The sequence below is a fragment of the Mesoplodon mirus genome, assembly GCF_964341445.2.
Source record: "Mesoplodon mirus genome assembly, chromosome: 12".
NCBI classification, from domain to species: domain Eukaryota; kingdom Metazoa; phylum Chordata; class Mammalia; order Artiodactyla; family Ziphiidae; genus Mesoplodon; species Mesoplodon mirus.
In genome coordinates this window covers 31,189,340-31,213,349 of record NC_138988.1, presented here as the reverse complement: position 1 = coordinate 31,213,349, position 24,010 = coordinate 31,189,340, and the positions used below count along the sequence as shown (strand labels likewise).

General features: G+C 41.7%; 1 protein-coding gene across 4 annotated transcripts in view; it reads left to right on the top strand.

Moving 5' to 3' along the window:
* The window catches only part of PXK (PX domain containing serine/threonine kinase like), a 76,631-nt gene that overhangs the window by 17,046 nt on the left and 35,575 nt on the right, over positions 1–24,010 (top strand). For all 4 annotated transcript variants that reach the window (XM_082637933.1, XM_082637935.1, XM_082637932.1 and 1 more), the window contains exons 2-4: positions 8,444–8,494; positions 10,333–10,380; positions 18,398–18,584. In XM_082637933.1, coding sequence (XP_082494059.1) covers positions 8,444–8,494; positions 10,333–10,380; positions 18,398–18,584 — 286 coding nt within the window. The remainder of the gene's footprint in view (positions 1–8,443; positions 8,495–10,332; positions 10,381–18,397; positions 18,585–24,010) is intronic.

Genomic DNA, 24,010 nt, shown 5'->3' with positions numbered 1-24,010 from the left:
CCTGCGTGTCTGGAGCTCTGCGCTCTGCAACAAGAGAGGCTGCGCACCGCGATGAAGAGTGGCCCCTGCTTGCCGCAACTGGAGAAAGCCCTCGCACAGAGACGAAGACCCAACACAGCCAAAATTAAAAATAAATAAATAAAAAACTTAACCTGAGTTGCCAAAACTCAGGTTAAGATAGTGGTGATTCTTCAGATGCCTTTTAAAACCCTTAACGCTTTCATTCATTTGGGGGCAGGTTTTGTACATTATTGACTTGCACAGCAATTAAAATAAAGCAAAGGCATGTTCCATCCTTGAAAATCTGCGGATGAAACAACGATAGGTAATGAATATTCAGCAGAGCAAGGAGTAATCATTAATTCTAAGTGGAATATTAAGGATTGTAAGCAGCCAGGCAGGTGGCCAGTGGGCTGAGCAGAAGTCCTGCAACCATGAGAATTTCCTCAGAAAGCTTGCTGTCCAGCAGGGTGGTGCCACCCACTGCCCAGAGGCCGCAGCTCTTGTGCCGTGTGGTACCGTGGGTTTGAATATTGATTTTATAAAATCTGAGGGCATGGGAGACCCGTGGGGATTTTCTGGAGAGTGCTGTTAGACTTTACCTGCATATAGGTGCACGTGAAGAGAGCAACATGCTGCCTCCTTCCCGAAGGTGCAGGCGGTCAGTTAACAAATACCCATCACCGAACATGTGCTGCACTTCTGCCCGTTGGCTTGACCTTGTGCTGGGCTATTTGGAATATGAAGAAATGTGTGTTCTAGCCCTTGAAGAACTTAGTTCAGTTGGAGAGGAAACCCGGCCCCCACCCCACCCCTCAAACATAGGCAGACATGGGACAAAGATAGCCGTAACATGGTTAAAAAGCTGACCTTCCCAGGTTTTGATTAGGTTGGAAAGCAAAGGGAGAGGAGTAAGTGAGGGGTGTTGAGGGTACGCAGGGTCTGACTGGGTAGAGGAGGGATTAAGAAGAAAGAAAGGGTTTGGACAGTTCAGGCAGGCGATGGATGAGCATGGAAGCTAGGCTAAGGAGCTTGGGTTTTATCCCGTGGCCAGTGGGAGCCCTAGAAGTTTCCTGCGTGGGGAAGTAGCATAGTGTTGGGTGTCTGGCAAGGTCACTTGTGCTCAGCCTTCTCTGCGGGCCTCCCTATGAAGGGAAAGTGCCAGGAGGATGCAGGTCTGGCAGCGAACTGGGAGTGGTGTGGCTCGTGGGCGCTGGAGACGCACAGATCTGGCCTCCTGTCCCAGAGCCACTGCTCTCCAGTCAAGGCATCTATGCTTTCAGAGACTCAGTGCCCCTCCCTGGCTGCAAATGAGAGTTATTGTTCTTCCTTGTTCACCAGAAGGTGACGTTGGCGGATCTTGTGAGTGGGTCCACCACCGTGGGACCATTCGGGAAACCCTAGAGGGCTCAGGTTAGGTACCTCCTACACCGAAGCAGAAAGGAGAGTGCCTACGAAGAGGCCAGGAGGGCTGAGGGTAGGCGGAGATGATGCTGTGAGTTGTGGTGGGTGCTTGGTTCACTGGTTTCCTTCCTCTCAGGACAGGGTGTTTCTTTTTGTAGTGTGAAGCTGCTTCCTATTTAAGAGGTTTAGAACCGTGATTCTTGCCTCTGGCAGCACATTAGAATCACCTGGGGAACTTTTAAGACCTACTAATGCCTGTGCCTCAGCCCAGACAAGTTAAATCAGAATCTCTGGCAGGTAGGGTCAAAGCATGGTTGTTGTTTTTTTGTTTGTTTTTTTTAAGTTCTCTGGGTAATTCTAGAATGTAGGAGGGTTGAAACCCTCTGCTTTAGAGGTAGAGATGTGGGAATGCTGACAGGTAAAATACCTCCAGACAGCTGCCCCGTCTCTCCGTACTCTGAGTCTCAGTAAATCTGATAGCTGTGCCAAAAGGGAAGAGAGAAGAATGCCGTGGGTTAGGTGGGTTTGGAGGTTGGCTTAAGTTTTGGCTTTAGCTTCTTTTACACATTTCTTTCCAAGAGGTCTGTGTTTGTGCCCTCACTAAAGTAATTTGGGGCCAGAAAGATTCAAAATAAGTTTTCCTCCCTAGTTTTTCTAAAATCTGATCACACTGAGGCATCTTTGAATGCCTGCCAGCTACAGTGCAGTGAAATCTTAAGTATCTTTTCAGAAACTCGGAAGATACAAAATGTCAGTGAGGATGCTTACTGGGGAAATGGCCTGCACTGGAAGCATTAATCAACAGTTGTGGAAATGACAGTCCCTACCCCTGCACCCTCAGGATGAGTCCACCTGAGTTCCCCAGACTGGTGAGGACCCCCATCTTTCAGGGCTTCAGAAGGAGCCAGGCTTAGGGCGTCCCCAGGTCCCTGGGGGTTGCCAGCCATGTCTGGCAGGTTGGAGGGTCCTAGGAATCAATGACTGGGGTTCCGGTTCCCAGTCAGCTGCTTCCTAGCTGTGCAACCCTGGACAGCTCACTTAATTTTGCTGAGATCTACCCTCCAGGCAGCTGTGAGGATTGGATGAGAAGTGTTAAGGGGCCTAGGAAAGTTCCTGGCACAAGATCAGTGCTTATTTTACGTTAATTCTCTCTTCTCTTCCTTTACTTAAGTCAGAAATCACATGGTCCCAGTGCCTTTCCACTTTGAACAGCTTCGGTCCCAACCACCCTGACTTGCCGAAAATGCCCACCCTGTTCCGCCAAGATAGGGTGTGGTGTCGTGAAGAGGAGTGGGAAGAAGGCCCTTTGGGCACGTGGCAGCAGATGGCAGGGATGGGCAGCCGGCATAGGTCTGTGTGACGCAGAGCCGCCCTACAGGGCTCCTAGCTCTCCCTTCCATGCCTGGTGGTTTATTGTCTCTTACATAGACTGCAGGTTCTGTTCCACATCAGAGAGGGTGGCAAAGATGGGAATGATTCACCGGAGGACTCTGGGCTGGTGACTCCGACTCTGGAGGTGGAAGCCTGACTTCAAATGTCGCGTTTCTGCTGGTCTCCAGGGTACTCCTCTTTCTGCTTTAATCAGCTTCAGCCTGGTTGCAAGCAGTAGAACAGCTGTACTATGTTTAGTTGACAAATTGGAGATTTGAGGTGAAAGTATTTACTTTTGGTCAGGCTGGGTGGTGGTATCAAGCAAACGAAAAAAATGAAAATGTTTTGTAGTTAGGGATGAACTTGCTCCATTCAAGTGGAATGAAAATATTTCTGAGCAAAATCACCGTACCTATTTCCCATTGTCTTTCTGTATCTGCAACCACACGGCAGATGGGACCTGAGGGCAACACTGGAGCCTTAACGTGTCTTAATGTGTCTTTACAGAAGAAACACAATGGGGTTTTTGAGGCCACCAGTAATTAAGCGAGCCCTCTAGGTGGGCGTGCACATATTCTCAACGGTGTGGTGTGTGGAGTACCAGTAGGCTGCAGCCGGGGGCAGATGATGACAGAAGTAACCCCTCCACCACCCTGCATCCCCAGCCTCCATAGACTGGAATGACCTGTTTTACTCGATGCACCTGGAATTGGGTTTCTCAGCCTCAGCACTGTTGACGTTTGGGGCCAGGTAGTCCTTCCTTGTAAGGCTGTCCTGTGCATCGTAGGTGTTTATCAGCATCTCTGACCTCTAGCTATCAGATGCACATAGCACTCCCTCATCCTGTGACAACCAAAGATGTCTCCAGACATTGCCAGGTCTTCTCTGGGGCAGAACCACCCTCTCTGGAGAAACACTGATATAAACATAAAGAGTGTCTCGGCAGAAACATTAATTAGGATGTCAGTTTGGGATATCATAGTCTGAAATCAGGACCCAGGCACCGTCTTGTAGTTACTGCTTCCCTTTTGCCAAATGCTTTTCCCCAACATTATTGTGTGCCGTATTATAGCCAAGGTAAAAAACCCCAACTCCCTAAACTGTGCATATACAGAGGGAAGGAATGGAGTCAGACTGTACCTTTCCTGTTTAGAATTATACCCCCAGCATGAACAAAGCACAGGGATTGGAACATGCTAGGTGCTTAATTGATGTTTACAGTTGGCTGCAGCATCTTTGTAAAACACAGGTCTAAGCTTTAAACCCAAAGTATATAAAGCAGGACAGCAGTGTTAGCACCTACCAAGTGCTCAACATTGAACTGGAATTTTAAAAATTAATATTATTCCTCTTATAAATCATAGCGAAGCAATGGATGCTTGAAGTGATTTTTGAGAAGTAACAGTTCCTCCCTGACTTCGACATCAGCTTGTCTATGTGTAGTTGTTTGGAAGTACTCAGTTTTATGTGCTGATTTTAGCTCTACTATAAGAATGTAAAAGCCCAGACAATTTGCCAGTAAGACAACCCTGAGAAAAGAAGAAAATTTCAAAGCTAATGGACTGATCCCCAAATACAAGAATATCAGATATTTTTAGTGTTTTATCTTTGTGTATTCAGAAATAATTGCACTGGCATATTGCTTAAGAGATTTGCCGTAGTACACAAGTTAATTTTGAAATATTTATTTTATAACCCCACATGAAACCAGCTAAGCAGGGTGCCAGGTACATAGTTGATTCACTCGTAAATTAGTGGATATTGTTGAATGTACTGTTCTTAACATAGTCCAGAGCAGGAGAAATTCCTGCGTATGTGGACTTTATCAACCTTTGCAAACTAAACAGAATGGAGGGGGCTTCCCTGATGGTGCAGTGGTTAAGAATCCGCCTGCCAATGGAAGGGAAACGGGTTCGAGCCCTGGCCTGGGAAGATCCCACATGTGGCGAGCAACTAAGCCCGTGCACCACAGCTACTGAGTCTGCGCTCTAGAGCCCGTGAGCCACAGCTACTGAGCCTGTGCTCTAGAGACCATGAGCCGCAATTACTGAGCCCGCGCGCCACAACTACTGAAGTCTGCGTTCCTAGAGCCAGTGCACAGCAACGAAGACCCAACACAGCCAAAAATAAAAATAAATAACTAAATAAATTTATTAAGAATAAGTAAAAAAAAAAAAATAAACAGAATGGAAATGAATGGTAGTGAAAATAAGATCTATTTTAAAATTCAGTTACCAAGTTAACAATGCTTATTTGGCTTTATTTTCTAAATAACCTATTTAAATCAGAATTAATTCAGTAGAAAGGATTTGTTGAGTACTGTGTTGATAAGCACTTGTTGAGTAGTGACTATGAGTAATACCTGAATCATACCATCCAAAGATGTTAAAAGAATTCTGAGCATTTGAGAAAAACAAGTTAATGTTTTTTATATGATTTCATCTGTGCCTTCATCATAACTCCCTGTGTGTATAAGCAGAAGGCTGGACGAGGTCTCTGTTTCCTTCTTATTTGATTAGTAAGAATTACCTGGGGAGGCTATTAAAACTTCTAATTCCTGGTTTCTATCCTAGGAGTTCTGATTCAGCAAGTCCAGTGCAAGGCCTATGAATGTGTATTTTTAACACCCTCTCTTGTCTTCCCTCTCCAGGAGCAGGAAGATTTCAATGATCAGGCAGCTTAGGGGGTCACTAGATTTGGTTTCTTTGGAAAATGCCATCACTGCTTATCTATTCTACCTTTTTACTTGTTTTCTTAACCATGGCCTTTTCTAGTTGACTATGCATATAAAATGCAAACTTTGAGTGGTAAAAATCATGGATCTTAGTCTTCTGACTCTACCATACTAGTTTTGAATGCCTAAGGTTAAAATTTTTTATTTGAGATAATTGTAGATTCTCATACAGTTATAAAAAGCATTGCAGAGAGATCCCATGTATTCATTATCCAGTTTTTTCATTGGTAGTATCTTGAAAAACTTGGTACAGTATCACGACCAAGACATTAACATTGATGTAATCAAGATACATAATCAAGAACATTTCCATTGGTTCAGACATCCCTCATGTCTTAGTCCATTCAGGCTTCTATAACCAAATGCCATAAACTGAGTGGCCTATACACAACAGAAATTTATTTCTCATAGTTCTAGAGGCTGGAAGTCCAAGACTAAGGTGCCAGCATGGTTACCTTCTGGTGATGGTCCTCCTCCAGGTTCATAGCTAGTAGCACCGTCTCAGACTATCCTCACATGGTGGAAGAGGCAAGGGCCCCTCTGAAACCTCCTTTTTTTTTTTTTTTTTGCAGTACGTGGGCCTCTCACTGTTGTGGCCTCTCCCGTTGCGGAGCACAGGCTCTGGACGCTCAGGCTCAGCGGCCATGGCTCACGGGCCTAGCCGCTCCGCAGCATGTGGGATCCTCCCAGACCGGGGCACGAACCCGTGTCCCCTGCATTGGCAGGCGGACTCTCAACCACTGCGCCACCAGGGAAGCCCTGAAGCCTCTTTTATAAGGCATTAATCCCATTCATGAGGGCTTCACTCTCATGACCTAAGTACCTCCCAAAGGTCCCACCTCCTAATACCATCATCTTTGGGGGTTAGTATTTCAACACATGAATTTTGGGGGGACAGAGAGCTTCAAACCATAGCACTTCATTTGCCCTTCTATAGCCACACTAGTTTCCCTTCCACCCACACCCTCCTACCCCAGCCTTAACTCTTGGCAACCACTAGGCTGTTCTCCATATCTATAATTTTGTCATTTCATGAATGTTGTAGAAATGGAGACATGTAGTTTATAATCTTTTGGTATTGGCTTTTTCACTCAGCATAATTCTCTGGAGATTCATCCAATTTGTTGCATGTATCAATAGTTTATTCCTTTTTGTTGCTGAGTCATATTCCCTGGTGTGGATGTAGCAAAGTTTGACCATTTACCTGCTTAAGGACATCTGGCTTGTTTCTACTTTTGGGCTATTACCAATAAAGCTGCTGTGAACTTTCATGTGTGAGTTATTGTATGGACATAAGTTATTGTTTCTCTGGAATAAATGTCCAGGAGTGCAGTTGCTGGGTCATATGATAGTTGCATGTTTTAGTTTTTTAAGAAACTGCCAAACTGTGTTCCAGAGTGTCTGTACCATTTAAAATTCCCACCATTAATTTATGAGTGATCCAGTTTCTCTGTTATCCTAGCCTGCATTTGGTGTTATCATTATTTTTTGTTTCAGCCATTCTCATAGAGATATAGTGATATCTCATTGTGGTCTTAATTTACATTTGCTTGATGACTAGTAATGTTGAATATCTTTTCCTGTGCTTATATGCCATCTGTATATCCTCTTGAATAGCAGAATATTATTGGATGGAGTGCTATTGTTGGATAGAGTGTTCTGTAAATGCTGATTAATCTGTTGGTTGATGGTAATGAAATAAAATACATATTTTATGGCAAGACAAGAAAAATTCGAGCATAAAATTTTTCTCAGCCCATTGAGGCTTCCTCCCTCCCCTTTAGTATGTATTGTGTGGCTGCATTAACTAGACTTCCTTAGGAGATAACATTCCTTCTTAATCTCGTAAAGGGTCACCATGACCCACGACTTGCTTTGTACGTGCAGATCTGGATTGTGTAAACTGTTGATATGCCATTTGATGTATAACCGTTTGTCTTAAAAACTTATATAACTGTGCTTTGACCTCTAACAGGCAGAACAGTCCTCAGAGCTTTCTGAAAGACTGTCTCCTGGTTGGCTCGAATAAAAGTTTTCATTTCTTTCTTAGATTAATTGGTTATTAATTATTAATTAATATTCAGTAAGATTATGAATCTTATTGATTAATTTTTCATCAATAATGGTATTGTTGAATTTGTCTATATCCTTACTGGTTTTCTGTTTAGTTGTTCTATCAATTGCTGAGAGAGGGGTGTTGAAGTCTCCAACTGTAATCATGGATTCATTTATTTTTTCTTCCAGTTCTATCAGTTTTTGCTTCACATATTTTGCAGCTCTGGTATTTGGTGCACGCACATTTAAGATTGTTATGTCTTGCTGCGAGATTACCCTTGTATCTTTATGTCCCTCTCTGTTTCTAGTAGTCTTTGCTCTGAAGTCTACTTTATCTGATGCTTTCACTTAATATTTTTGATCCTCTGATTTGGGTGGTTTTTTTGTTCTGTTTTGTTTCTTATTAAAAATTTGTTTTTATTAAAATATAGTTGATTTACAATGTTGTATTAATTTCAGGTGTACAGCAGAATGATTCAGATATGTATTCTTTTTTAGATTCCTTTCCATTATAGGTTATTACAAGATATTGAGTAGAGTTCCCTGTGCTGTACAGTAGGTCCTTGTTAGTTATCTATTTTATATATAGTAATGTGTATATTTTAATCCCAAACTCCTAATTTATCCCTCCCCCCCAGCCCCCACTTTCCCCTTTGGTAACCATAAGTTTATTTTCTATATCTGAGTCTATTTCTGTTTTGTAAATAAGTCCATTTGTATAATTTTTTTTTTTTAGATTCCACATATAAGTGATATCTTATGATATTTGTTTTTCTCTGTCTGACTTACTTCACTTAGTATGATAATCTCTAGGTCCATCCATATAGCTGCATGATTTGGGTGTTTTATAATTGAGGCTCTTTTCCCCTTCTTTTTTAGGAATATATCATTCGGGTACAAAGAGGAATTTCTGTAGAAAATAGCTGGCAGGTAAGCTTTTTTTTTTTTGTCATTAGAAAAATGTTTAAACAAAGTTCTGACTTGGGGCATCTAAAAATCTGGAAAAACTATATTAATCATATGTCTTTTAGATATAAACGTTTAGCTCTAACACATGTATTATAAAAGTCTTTTATGTTCCCAGTTGTTTGGTTTAATTCGTGTATGTTACTACAGAGAGTAGGAATTTGTTCTCCAGCTGGACACAGGGTAAGTGGGGTAGGCAAATTACTTGCTTTGTTCCTAGTAATTCAAACCTCCTCACCTGAAGCCATGGCTTGGGTGAGGCAGGTTAACGTTCAGCCCACCAGGTAGAAGGGTGAGACAGTGCCCTGGACATTGTGCATTTCATGGACTCCCAAGTCCAGTCATGGACAATTTCTAGTGCTAGTTCCCACACTGACCAGAGGTAAGGATCTGCTTACAGCCCCAGGGCCTGCTTTCCTCACAGGTGGCTTCAGAGAGGCAGAACTTACTATATAGATCTAGAGGTGCTTCCCATCCCAGTTGACTTGCAGAGGGTGGCTGAATTCTGTACAGAGACCATTTCTTTCCTGCTTTAGTAATTATAACGACCCTCCTGCCTTCCAAAAATCTTACCTTGTCCTTCATAGCCCAGGTTGAACCTTACCTCTCACCTTAAGCAGTCTTTGACCTCAGTGACCCATACTTGGTCTTTTCTTTGCCTGAAAATTCAAACTGCTTTTTGTTGGAATAATTATAATATTTAACATCAGTTGAGCATTTATTGTTAGGCACATTAATTCACTTAGCCCTTTAAAGCCAGTTCTTTGTGATAGTATTAGCCCCATTTTACATTCAAAAGGTAAGTAACTGGTCCAAGGTCACGCTTATATCCCTGACAAAACAGGTTTGGAATTTGCACATTCTCTGTGGTTAACTATTGTACTACCTTTTGCTCCTTTGCACTTATCAGGGATGGCCTCATGTTTAACTTTCTGATGTATATTTGTCAAACAGGCCCAAGGACAATATCCTACCAGAAAAATCAACCCTTGATGTAGTTTTCTAGATCCAATGCTTTAGAGTCCTGGGGGATAGATACTTAACAAAAATGTAGATACTTAACCTCCTTAAATTCCTGAATTCCTAGGTGATCTCCAAGTAATTCTTATGCACACTAATATTTGAGAATCATCAATAAAGATTGAAAAAACTTTTTGAAAGCAAAATAACTTCCTTCCCCGGAGACTGAAGAGCTAGTGGAATTTGGCTATGGCCTAATCAATGGCATCAACATAGCTAAGAAAGAATGCATACACAGTGGATGTGGACTGTTGGCCAAGAGGGGAAACAGGGGGAATCAGAGAGCGGTGTGGCCTCTCTGCCTGCAGATGCGTCCAATCTCTAGACTGGTTGGATCTCAAATGGGGCAAGTTTTATCCAGGGCAAGGATGAAATGGCCTCAAGACTGTCCACATGCTTTAACTTTAATTTCATGTTCACTAAAACTTTTTTTTTGTTGTTGTAAATCATTAATTCATCTTTCTAGGTGCCTGGTTAATAAAAAAAAAAAATACTGAAAGGGCTATTCACCCTGGAAACAAATACATCATCATTCTTTCTTACCTGTTGGCATCTTGCGAGTTTGGCTAGCGTTAACCAGTTTCCCACGGCCCAGCCAACTCGGGGGGCACTGCTTGGTCTGTTTTCTGGGGCTGCTGAGTTAAGCAAGTTAAGCACCAGGTATATAAGCCCTGCTACCCTTAATGCAAGTGCCTTGGCTCTAAAATGCCAATAAATATTAAATAGGGAAATGAAAATTGATGGTCTTTGCTGAATCAAAACACCACTTTTATTTCTTACAGATTGTTAGGAGATACAGTGACTTTGATTTGCTGAACAACAGCTTGCAGGTAATTATTTTAAAACACCAATGACACACATTTATTGCTTGGGGTATCTTAGAAACTGGTTGGAAACAACAATATTAGGAACAAGAAATTAGCAAATTTCCCTAACAAAGGAGATATGCTCATACTTTAAACAGATGATGTGTGACTCTAAAAATAAACTTTGGGGAATAAACATCATTTATAATTGTCACCTTGCAGCTAGGTACCTTTGTGCCAGACTGCGTCCTTACCACAATCATGGGATGCTGTGTGTTATCTCCTTTTCGCAGGTTAGGAATGACTAAATGGGTTGCTAGAGTTGTTCACTGAGAGTTGGGACTCTCAGGCTCTCTTAAACAAGGCTGCATAGTCAGCATTGCAGATCAACAACACTCAGCAGTAACTAGAGACTCAGCCTTTTTCAGTGTAACTTTTTTTTTTTTTTTTTTTTTTTTACTTTTTAAATTTATTTTTTGGCTGCATTGGGTCTTCGTTGCTGTGCACGGGGGTTACTCTTCGTTGCGGTGCGCGGGCTTCTCATTGCAGTGACTACTCTTGTTGCGGAGCACGGGCTGTAGGGCATGCGGGCTTCAGTAGTTGTGGCACGCGGGCTCAGTAGTTGTGGCGCATGGGCTTGGTTGCTCCACGGCATGTGGGATCTTCCTGGACAAGGGATAGAACCCATGTCCCCTGCATTGGCAGGCAGATTCTTAACCACTGCGCCACCAGGGAAGTCCCTCAGTGTAACTTTTTTCTCTTAAATATGTATTTCTAAATCCCTTTGATTTAAATGTAACTTGGTGGCCATAATGGAAAGAGGGATGAGCTGGAAACAAAGCTAGTGCTGGTAATGTTCAGAGGGTCCTAGAGGAGTGTCGCACCATAGGTACTGGCAGTACCACCCACGTCTTCACCTGGTAGATTGGCCTTCAGGGGCCATGGGTTATTGAAGACCACTGGGCTTGTATCATATCTCAGCTTTGATTGGTAGCATAAACCCTTGAGCCAGAGTGCTTGGCTTACGACCAGCCCAGCTGGGAGGGGAGCTGGCTATCATCATCACTCATTCTGAGTGACCTCTGATCCTGTCCACAAAGGTCAGGAGGACTGCTGCCTGGGGGGCAGCGTAATGCTTTGTTTCCTTCAAAAGGCCATTTTTTATTGACCAGACTTTGGAAAAATAGCATTTGTAGAGTCCAGACTTTCACATTATTTACAACACTGCTGAAAGCATGAATGCCTTATTTTCCTTCCAGTAGAACTGGCCTGAGTATCTGCAGACCTTCTTGTAATTGACATATGGTCCTGCATTTCACACATGTTGTCTGTCTACATTTAAAAAAAAATAAATTTATTTAATTAAAAAATTTTTGACTGCATTGGGTCTTTGTTGCTGTGCATGGGCTTTGTCTAGTTGTGGCAAGTGGGGGCTTCTCTTTGTTGCGGTGCGTGGGCTTTAGGCGCACGGGCTTCAGTAGTTGTGGCACATCGGCTCAGTAGTTGTAGCTTGCGGGCTTAGTTGCTCCACAGCGTGTGGGATCTTCCCGGACCAGGGCTCAAACCCATGTCCCCTGCATTGGCAGGCGGATTCTTAACCACTGCGCCACCAGGGAAGTCCCAGAAGGGGGAGTGATTTTGTACAGTGCCGTTCAGCCATGGCTGAGTAAGAATCATGGGAAAAATACTTCTGAAAGTGAAATTGCCTAGGCCTAGCCCCCAAGAATGGGGGGTGGGGAGGAGGATTTTATCTCCTATTTGTTCTTTCTTTGGGGATATAAAGTTGAATCTCCATGACTATTCAATTATAGCCTTTTTAATATAATAGAATTTTATTTTTGCATCAGTGTAATTTTCCTTTTTAAAATGGGCACTTTCACTGTGCATCTTATTTCAAATGCAAATATGTACATGTATTGATGTTGGCTTGTGCTGGGCAGGATATGGCCAGACAGCACTTCAGTGGGAGGTTTTTCTGGATCCAAGTAAACAAACAGAAGAAAGCACATACAGCTTTTTGGCAACAAAATAATTTCAAAACAACCTCCATAAAACAGACCAAAAAGGTTCCAAAACCACAGAATAAAATTGTGACCATGAATTTCAGTGTCTGATTACCCTTCTGACAGATAAATGAGTTCCTGCTGAAAAAAGAGAAATATAATACACATATTCAGAGTTGTCCGAGTCCAATAGGAAACATACCTAAGCAAAAAAAAAAAAAAAGCAGGATGTAAAATTATACATGCAATATAATAATTACATTGAAATGTTTAGGAAAAAAGGTTGGAAGGAAATATGCCAAAATGTTAACAATGGGGATCCCCAGGTGGCAGGATTATGGGTTATGTTTTTTTCTGGTTCTTTATACTGTTCTGTACTTTCCAAGTTTGGTACAAGTAAACACATGCAAGCTATATAAGTGGAAAAACAGAAAAAAAGCTGTACTTTCCCAACTTTTTATAGTGAGCATATCTTGTGGTAACAGTGAAGAAAAATCACCACCTTAGTTTAAAGGCACCATCAAATTGGTGACCATCTAGGGAGATAGCATGCAACACAGAAAAAGAAGAAGGAGCTGCAGTGATGGGAACTGGCAGGGAACCCTCAGACTTGGCATGGGACCCAGCCTCTGCCCCTTACCAGCCCTGAGACCTGGGCTGAGTTACTTCCCCTCTCTCTCCTCACTCTCCCCGTCTGAAGCCAAGGGGCTGAACCAGATGACTTCTCAGGTCTGTTGTAGCACAAATGTTTTGTGATTTGGTTGTACTGCCCATTGTTGACGTAGGAGAGACTACTGAACACTGGGGGGAAGTGGGGACAAATTAGGGTCTGTTGAGAGCTTAGAACTCCTTAGAACACTCCCTAGAATGTAGTTGAAGACAATTTACAGATCGTTAAGGTCTGATAACAGAAATGAGAGACTAGTAGATTCAGAGTTAGGAGGTTTTTCCTCCAGACAAAAAGCTAGTTTTCTTGAAACTGATAGAGTTTGTCATGGAATTTAGAAGCTTCTGTTAGGCTAGCATGGGTCAGATTATGGGCTTCAGACCCCAGTTTGGCTGTCATCCCCCCTTTGCTTTGTCACTCTGCAGGTGTTATGAATGGAGGAACTTTGGGGACTTCTCTGCTGGCCTTCTTGTTCTCTTTTCCTTTATACAAGGAACTCAAGAAGGGAATACATAGGGTACGTTGAAGAGGGAACAATAAAAAATGGGATGACTGGCTTGAAGCCATCCCTGTGGAGGTGTCTAGGAAATCACTGACTTAGTGGCTTCATCACTTTATGTGCTAGTACTCTCTCCCTCCTTTCTAATTAGCCATGGGAGTTCTGAATTTTATATTCTGTGACTGGTAAGCATTTGAGAAATTCTGGGAGGAAGCTGAAAGAGAAGTTTCTCTTGAATGTTAATCTCCTTTCAAAGGCAAGATTTTATTTTAGTTTAGTTTTTTTAATTTATTTGTTTTTTAGTGAACTTAAAAAAAAAATTATTTATTTGGCTGCGCCGGGTCTTAATTGCGGCACACGGGATCTTTGTTGCGGCATGCAGGATCTTCTAGTTGCCACATGTGGGATCTTCATTATGGCATGCGGGATCTTTTTAGTTGTGGCATTTGGGCTCTTAGCTGCAGCATGCGGGATCTAGTTCCCTGACCAGGGATCGAACCCGGGGCCCCTGAATTGGGAGCATGGAGTCTTAACCACTGGACCACCAGGGAAGTCCCTCAAAGGCAAGATTTTAAAGTAACACACGCAGCATAGTTTTAATACTTTTAGGAATATTTATTGTGAGATCTTAAACCAGGGCAGGAAAACACCTCCCATCTGCCTAGCAGACTGACATGGCAGGGACACTCTAATCACAGCTGTTGGCAAAGAACTCTGTTTCACCTGTTGATTTGGAAGAGCTGATGGGATGTCTGGGCAGATCAATACATTTTCCTAAAGAGAAATGAAGCATGAAAAAAAAGATTGGTTCAAGCTTGGAGACCACAAAGTTTGAAACAGATAGCTTATCAAATTCATGAATGAAAAATAGCACCCCCCCAAAAAAAAAAAATAGCCCTGTTGGGGTTTGAATCCAATGTTGTCAGATGTGACTGTCCATTCCAAGTGATGTGTGAGGTTCAGCTGGGTCTGCTCTTGGGCAGGTAGTGCAGGAAAATGCGCTGATATTGGCCGATAGTAATTTTTAAAAAAATCCTTGTTGTGTATATGATCACTTTGATGAGCAAAAGGGTTTTTTCTTTCTTTCTTTTTTTTAATTGAAAAAAGTAGTAAATGAGAAGTGTTAACATTTCATAGTATAGAAATAAAAATTACTTCACCAACCCACTCCCAGAGGTAGCTATTCTCAAGCAGGTAGTGTGAGTCCTTTTAGACATTTTTGGTGCATAATATAACTATATGCCTGGGCTTATACACACACACATACATACACACACAAATGAGATTATATCCTACAACTTAATAAGGGAGTTTTTAAAAGAAATCAGTTATGTTTTCAGTAATATATTACCTTTGATTACCCTGTATTACATAATGCTCCTGAACAAAAATAATAATAAAACGATTAGCTTGGATGTGTGCTAGCTGAGTGATGTGCTTTCTTCATAAGTATGCTTTGTATTTAGCTAATAAAGGAACTGCTGTTAGGTAAAGCCTAATTGTATGAGTGAGGAAAACAACCTGAAAATGAAGTGTGTCATCTGGCAATGAATTTTGCCATGGTGGAAAATTCACTCTAAGTATGTTCTGACATATTTTCATAAATATGTTGGAGAAATAGGCAATTTAGAATTGTCAACCAACCTTTTCATCTTGCCCAATATCAAGTTCAAGGTCTTCAGCATTGTTTGAAAAATACAACAGAGTGGAACAGGCTAAGTTAGGTTCATTCACATGGATGATTTAGATGACATGCTTGTCTGAATTCAAGATGCCCTTCTCTTTAGACCTTCCCCTTGGTCAATACACATGCCACTTGGACAGCTGTAATCTACGTACAAGTGTAGGCTAGCAGTGCTCTTTGAAAGCAGTTTTGCTCATTAAATTAAGATACCAATCTGACACTTTGTTTTTTTAAGTTTAAAAAATAGATTCATAGGGAATTACCTGGCAGTCCAGTGGTTAGGACTCTGTGCTTTCACTGCCAGGGGCCCAGGTTCGATCCCTGGTTGGGGATCTACGATCCTGAATGCCGCTCGGTGTGGCCAAAAAAGAAAAAGGACTTATAAAGTTTTTTTGTTGTTTGTTTTTTTAATTTCAAGATATCTTCAGCCACTATAACTTAATATTTAAATATTTGTGATTTCTTTTAGTGGCAAAAGTCAGATATTGCTAATAATACCAGGTTTATGGCCTACATTTATAATTGAGTGATATGCTAAGTTTGTTTTTTTTAAATTTATTTAATTAATTTATTTTCGGCTGCATTGGGTCTTCGTTCCCGTGCGCGGGCTTTCTCTAGTTGTGGTGAGTGGGGGCTACTCTTCGTTGCGGTGCACGGGCTTCTCATCACGATGGCTTCTCTTGTGGCAGAGCTTGGGCTCTAGGCACCTTGGCTTCAGTAGTTGTGGCTCGCAGGCTCTAGAGCACAGGCTCAGTAGTTGTGGCGCACGGGCTTAGTTGTGTGGGATCTTCCCGGACTAGGGATTGAACCCTTGTCCCCTGCATTGGCAGGTGGATTCTTAACCACTGCGCCACCAGGGAAGCCCGGGACTCATAAAGTTTTAAGTGATCTGGAAAATGATAGATTGAGCACCCGCATTTACTTTTCCTCTCTCCTGAAGCCACTCTAAAACAACAGTAAATTGATCTTATACACACACACACACACACACACGCACACACACACACACACCCTCAAGGACAAATAGAATAGGAGAGGAGAAAACTACAACAAAAACATTTGAAACTGAAAATCCAATGGATGAGAGCTAACTAATTAAGTAGATATGGGAAGGCAGAATTCTGAGATGGCAGTGAGGATGGCTAACCCATTGGGGTCCCAATTTATACCACAGAACCTCCAAAAGATTTAGCAATTGACAGCACCAGCTGCTGCCTGCAGCCTGGGCTGAGGTCAAGCTAAAATCGGGAGTTGAAAGTATGTTTAAGCAGTCAGATCACCAAATCTCCCCATCTGAGCAACTTATGGCTGCTCTTCTCCCTCCAGTAGAAAAACTGAGTTTATTCCCTAGAGAGGGTAGAACAGTCTTTGGACTGGAGAATGCAGGCATAGTTGGAAAATTTACATAACAAACAGGAGACCCTGACTACTCCCCACCCCTGCCCCCAGCCAAGCCCTCTTCTTCCTTTCAGCTCCCAGAATACTGGCAGTCAGGCGTAGACCCTCCAGGCAGGAGACTGGAAGATTCTTTTGGGAGGATCTGTCCAGCCTAAGAGGAAAGAGCTAAAGAGAGTGAGGTCACAGGTTCTTAGAAAAATTGTCTTTTATAATCTCAGAGAGATAAAAAATTGTATTACATTACATCAGGATGCTATTAAGGAAAGAAAAGTATTTAGAAGTAAAAAATATAATAGTAGGAATGAAAACTCTTTAAAAGGGCTGAAAGATAGAGGAAATATCCCAGGGAGAAAATGTTTAACATAGGTGGAAAATGGGAGGGAAAATATAAGAATAGAGGACCAGTCCAGAAAGTCCAACATTGGAAAACAGGAGTTCTAGAAGAAGAAAGCAAAGGGAATGGAGAGGAAGAAATAATGACCTAATACAAGAAAATACCGAAGAATGTAAGGATATTAGTTTCTAGATTGAAAGGGCCGAGTACTCAGCACAGAGAATGAAAATAGAGCCACATAAAGGCACATGGAATTCACAAACCGAGGTCAAAGAGAAGATCCTAAAAGCTTCCAGGGAGAGAAAAAAACCAGAATGAAGAATCTACTGCTTGAACCTTTAACAGCAGCACCAGAAACTAAAAGACAATAATGTAGTTCCTAAAAATTCTGAGGAAGAAATGTATTTCCAACTTAAAATTCCATATCAAGACTCATTATCAATCAAGTGTGAGGGTAGAATAAAGACTTTTAACATGCAAGGTTTCAAAAAATTTATCTCCCTTGCTCCCTTTTTAGGAAGCTGACAGAGGGTATCTCCACACAAAGTCAGGGAATTATCTAAGAAAAGGGCAGGTATGGATATAGAAATGGGGTTCAGCAGGAGAAAGGGCAAAAGCTTCTTCAGCATGATGGTGAAGGGATGTCCCAGGATGCCAGCTTTGCAGCAGGTATAGGGACCACCAGTCCTGCTTGGAGCAGGTTGGTGGGTTCTGGAAGGTACTCCTTAAGAAGATAAAATTGATACATCTTTGTATCTGAATGTGTTGAGAAAAGGCTTAGGCGGAGAGTTTGGAGTTGAATAGAAAACTTAAAAAGACTACTAATTGACAGAAAGGAATAATAACCATGCTCTTTGGCTCAGTTGTGAATATCATTTACCTAATGTAAATATGAATATTGCACTAAATAAAATTATAACATCACTATTTTGGAAGGAGTAGTAATAGAACGTTGTATGGAATGAGATTAGGATTGTGAAAGAGAACTTAATCCTAATCTTCCATAATTAGAAACTTACAGATAATGCCTAAAAGTGAAAAATCAAGACATAACAATGTGAACATTCCCCTATTCCAGAAGATCATCTGAAAGAGTTGAATGTGGCTGCCTCTGGGGAATGGGGAATGGATATGTCACCTGTTGGGGGGTGGTAGTAGGAGTACTGTGGGACTGCTAGTAATAATAAAAAAAGAACTATTTGACTCTTGAAATTACGTTCATGTATATGTTTGATAAAAAAACCACATTACAAAATTAAGTTTTAAAGTTGCTACGCTGAATAAAGCATTTTATCAATTCTCAGTTGTTACGGTTTTTCACATTTTTATAGTATGACAAATTAGGATGCATCCTAAAATGCCTTAGACCTAATGAAATATGATGGCTCAGGATTCTGATAATGTATCTTATTTGGGGATGACATGAGTATAATACTTTTTTTTTTTTTAATTAAAGATTGCAGGCCTAAGTCTACCTCTTCCTCCCAAAAAATTGATTGGTAACATGGATCGTGAGTTCATAGCTGAGAGGCAGAAAGGTCTTCAGAACTATCTGAACGTTATCACCACAAATCATATCTTGTCTAATTGTGAGCTGGTTAAGAAGTTTTTAGATCCAAACAACTATTCTGCAAGCTATACTGGTAAGTAGAGGGATCTATCAGCTACAGTCCTGGGACAAAAGAGGCACTTTTCTTTGCTGGAGATAATATACGTGGGAGAAATTCTCCTTCCAAATGGGGAGATGTGTACATCTGTTACAGGGTGTTATTCATTTACTAATAATTACCTGATTATATTTTTACCTTAGATATATAAGAAGAAAATTGTTCTAAAACGTTTGTGATGTCTGTTTAGAAAAATATGGAGAAGAACTTATTGTCTGTGTACAGAGTCTTGTCTTTATTATCTTCCCTGACAAAACAGAGTAAATAGTCCACAATAATCTATACAGTAATCTCAATTTGATTTGTATTTGGCTCTGTTTTTGTGTTTACAGTATATACTATGCCTGGTTTTTCTGGGAATTACTTTAAACACAACAGTGATCCAGAAGTGTTCTTTCTGTGTCTTCCCCGTTGCTTGCTGAAATCCACTCTGTGCAAAGCCTAAAGAAGAGGAGGTTCTCTTCCAAACCTTCCCTGGGTCAGGGTGGGTGGCAGCCAGGGGCCTGAGTTGGAAAGGATGCCAGTCACACACAAAGGTAGCATCAGTAATGTAAGCCCGTTGTCAGCAGAATGAGTGATTAAATATTTAATGCACTCTGGCGTGGCCTTGAAGAGACCAATAGAAACTGTTGTAGAACTGAACCAGTGACTAGAATTCAACTGGTTTTTTAAAGCTAAACCATGCTTAGAGTCTAAGTGGAACTCTGGGTATTATTAATAAGCTGATTTCCTTGCTAAAAGAATAGATTGTTTACAGGCTCCATTTTAGGTCCTCAGAACGCTGCTTTTGAAGTAATTGGAGGGAGACATTTTTATTTCTGTGTCAGATAGAGGGAAATAGAGGACTACTTGTCAGGCACCAAACTTTTCTGCATAATATAATCCACCAGGGGAGCTTTAAAAACTCCTGATGCCCAGGCTGCATTCATGCCAATTAAATCAGAATCTCTGTGGACTGGGTTCCTAATTTGTAAATCTCCCCTAGAGATTCTAATTGCCTGCCGAGTTTGAAAACCACTGTTAGAACTTGCTGCTTACAGTGTGGTCCTCTGACAGCAGCACTGGCATCACTGGAAGCTTGTCAGTAACGCAGGATTTAGGCCCCAGCCTAAACCTAGAATCAGGATGTGGTTTTAACAAGGTTGCCATGTGGTTTGCATGCATATTAAAGTCTGAGAAGCCTTGTCCTAGAACGTACCTGCCACCTTCTAATGGAAGTGCCTGTAAGAAAAATGCGTTTCTAGAATGCAATCAAGTGAAGGAAAGTTAATTTCAAACTTACATTTACTGTAAGTAACAATGAATTGTTACAAGGCTTGCATCCTTCCCCCACTTGTTTCTTGGTTCACATAGGAGAAAAGGGGCTCCCATGACAGCTCGCGTTCTTTCAGAGTATATCTCGCTTGGCTTTCATTTCACCATGCTTTATTTACCTCGCTTCTTCTCAGAATTATCAGATCATGGGCCTTCTGGATTGACTTTTTTTTTTTTTTTAAGTTTATTTGTTTATTTTTGGCTGAGTTGGGTCTTCATTGCAGTGCACGGGCTTCTCATTGTGGTGGCTTCTCTTGTTGTGGAGCACGGGCTCCAGTCATGCGGGCTTCAGTAGTTGTGGCACGCGGGCTCAGTAGTTGTGGCTCGTGGGCCCTAGAGCTCAGGCTCAGTAGTTGTGGCACACGGGCCTAGTTGCTCCATGGCATGTGGGATCTTCTCAAAGCAGGGCTCGAACCTGTGTCCCCTGCATTGGCAGGTGGATTCTTAACCACTGCGCCACCAGGGAAGTCCCTGGATTGACTTTTATCAAATCAGTCCCAACCCAGCCCTCTTCATTGGTTTGTCCACATTTTTTCCTGAGGGTGTCTGCTAATGTTCTCCTAGGGCAAGCATCAAGGTGTAATGCACACGTGATGATGCCATTCATTCCATAAACCTTGACTGTCTGCTCTGCCTGTGCCACGTGCTGGCTGCAGGGCTGGGTGTTGGGGTGCAGGTGTGAAGAAGATGTGCTCCCTGTTCTCAGGCAGCTTATACCAGAAGTACCTTGAGTTGCCGGGGGTCAGAGCTAGCAGGGATCTTGGAGCAGATGTATCAAAACTAACCCTCTCGTTTTATTTTATATATATATATATTTATTTATTTACTTACTCACTCACTCACTCACTCATTTTTGCGGTACACGGGCGTCTCACTGTTGTGGCCTCTCCCGTTGCGGAGCACAGGCTCCGGACACGCAGGCTCAGCGGCCATGGCTCACGAGCCCAGCCACTCCATGGCATGTGGGATCTTCCCGGACCGGGGCACGAACCCGTGTCCCCTGCATCGGCAGGCGGACTCTCAACCACTGCGCCAACAGGGAAGCCCTCGTTTTATTTTTTAATGTTATTTTTTTGTTGTTGTTTTCCTTCCAGTTTTATTGAGATATAATTGATACACAGCACTGTATAAGTTTAAGGTGTACAGCACAATGATTTGACTTACATACATTGTGAAATGATTATCACAATAAGTTTAGTGAGCATCTCTCATCTCATACAGATGCAAAATTAAATAGAAAAAAATTTTTTCCTCGTGATGAGAACTCTTAGGATTTACTCTCTTGTTAACTTTCATATGTAATGTACAGCAGTGTTAATTATATTTATCATGTTGTGTGTTACATCCCTAGTACTTATTTATCTTATAAGTGGAAGTTTGTACCTTTTGGCCACCTTCATTCAATTCCCCATCCCCCTATCCCCTAGCCCCCACCTCTGGTAACCACAGATCTGATCTCTTTTTCTATGAGTTTGTGAAGAATAATTGACCTACAGCACTACGTTAGTTCCTGTTACACAACACTGTGATTTGATGTTTCTATACATTTCAAATAATCATCATGAAAAGTTGATGATGTCAACTTATGATATGTCACCATACAAAGATATTATGTAGTTATTGACTGTATCCATCCACGTGGTTGCAAATGGCAAGATTTCATTCTTTTTTATGGCTGATTAATATTCCCTTGTGACACTTAGATTGCTTCCATATCTTGGCTATTGTAAATAATGCCATAATGAACATGGGGGTGCATATATTTTTTTCTAATTTTCATTTTCATTTTCTTCTGATATATACCCAGGAGTGGAATTGCTGAATCATATGGTACTTCTACTTTTAATTTTTTGAGGAACCTCCATATCATTTTTCCATAGTGGCTGCACCACGTTACATTCTCACCAGCAGTGCACAAGGGTTCTCTTTTCTCCACATCTTTACCAACACTTGGTTTTTATTTGTGGTCCTTTTGATGATAGCCCTTCTGATGGGTATGAGGTGATACCTCATTGTGGTTTTGATTTGCATTTCCATGATGGTTAGTAGTGTTGAGCATCTTTTTTATGCCTGTTGGCCATCTGTATGTTGTCTTTGGAAAAATGTCTATTCAAGTACTCTGCCCATTTTTTAATAGGGTTGTTTGGTTTTTTGATGTTGGGTTGTATGAGTTCTTTGTATATTTTGGATATTAACCACTTGTCAGCCATACTGTGTGCAAATATGTTCTCCCATTCAGTAGGTGGCCTTTTTGTTTTGTTGATGGTTTCCTTTGCTGTGCAAAAGCTTTTAAGTTTGATTAGGTCCCATTTGTTGGTTTTTGCTTTTTGTTTTTCCCCTGCTTGAGGAGACATATCCAAAAAGATATCGCTAAGACCAGTGTCAAAGAGCTTACCACCTATGTTTTCTTCTAGGAGTTTTATGGTTTTAGGTCTTACGTTTACGTCTTTAATCCATTTTTTAGTTTACTTTTGTATATGATGTGAGAGAGTAGCCAGTTTGGTTCTATTGCATGTAGCTGTCTAGTTTTCCCAGTACCATTTATTGAAGAGGCTGCCTTTTTCCATAGTGTATTCTTGCCTCCTTTGTCATAGATTAACTGCTCATAGAAGTATGGGTTCATTTCTGGGTTCTCTATTCTGTTCCTTTGTTCTCTGTGTGTGCATGTGCATGTATGCACGTGCATGCCAATACCATACTGTTTTGATTACTGTAACTCTGTAGCATACTTTGAAATCAGGAGCATAATACTTCCAGCTTGTTCTTCTTTCTCAAGATTGTTTTGGCTATTCAAGATCTTTTGTGTTTCCATACAAATTTAGAATTATTTCTTCTAGCTCTGTGAAAAATGCCAGTGGTATTTGATAGGGATTGCACTGAATCTGTAGATTGCCTTGGGTAGTACAGTCATTTTAGCAATATTAATTCTTCCAATCCAAGAACATGGTATATCTTTCCATCTGTTTATGTCCTCTTCAATTTCTTTCATTAGGGTCTTAGAGTTTTCAAAGTACAGGTCTTTTACCTCTTTAACTGGACTTATTCCTAGGTATTTTATTCTTTTTGATGTGATTGTAAATGGAATTGTTTTCTTACTTTTTCTTTCTGATAGTGTGTTGTTAGTATACAGAAATGCAACCAGCTTCTGTATATTAATTTTGTATCCTGCAACTTTACCGAACTCACTGATGAGTTCCAGTAGAACCCTCTCGTTTTATACATGAGTGGCCCCCCCCAAGAAGCACCTTACCTAGGGTTGCACGTTTGTATGATTGTACAAGTGTCCAGTGTCTGAATGTTTCCCAGTTGAAATGCTCCTCAACCCCTGGAAGGTTGTTTGATCCCTGTATTTCCTTCTATTGTACCTCTCTCACATGCTGCTCTTGTCCTGATTTTTCCCCTCTCCCAGCATGGCAGACAGTCAGGAGTCCAAAGCAGATGTGGGCAGGAGTATAAGAAAATTGTCAGAGACTCCTGCCAGAACTCAAATGCTCAAGAAGCTGCTGCTATTTAGAGGGCACAGTCCTGATGAAAAAGTAAGGGATGGATGCTGTTTTCAGAGAAGTGCTGATTTATTTCCCCCTTTGCATGAAATGTCAGAACTTGTCTTTCCTCTATGCTGACTCACCAGCAGCCTCAGGAAAGGGAAACCCAGGCCGCCTGCTCCACACCATCTTAACTGAGCCATTCCCCAAAAAGCCAGACAGACTTGTTCAGGTTTCCCAAAACTTACAGCGTGGCTCCCTGCACACCTCAAACTTCTGGCACTTCCCTAAGCAGAGCCAGTTTCCCTTTAATATGGATAACGTCTCTACCTCTCATCAGTTTCCAAATGGTCTGTGCTCACCACCCAGCTTCACTGCAGCAGGATTTGAGTTCTGCATTCAAATGTGGCCGAAATCACCATGCTCACATTCCTGCCTGTTGCTCTGACTGAGCCCAAAGGTGCTTTGTTGGAGGGGAACTGTTGATACCACCCGTTCCCCAGGGGATGGGTGACTAGGAGCTCGGAGGACATCAGCAGCTGCCTCCTCTCCTCCCTGGGTCCCCAGCTTGGAATTGCTGGTCCCTTTTTTCTTTTTCTTATG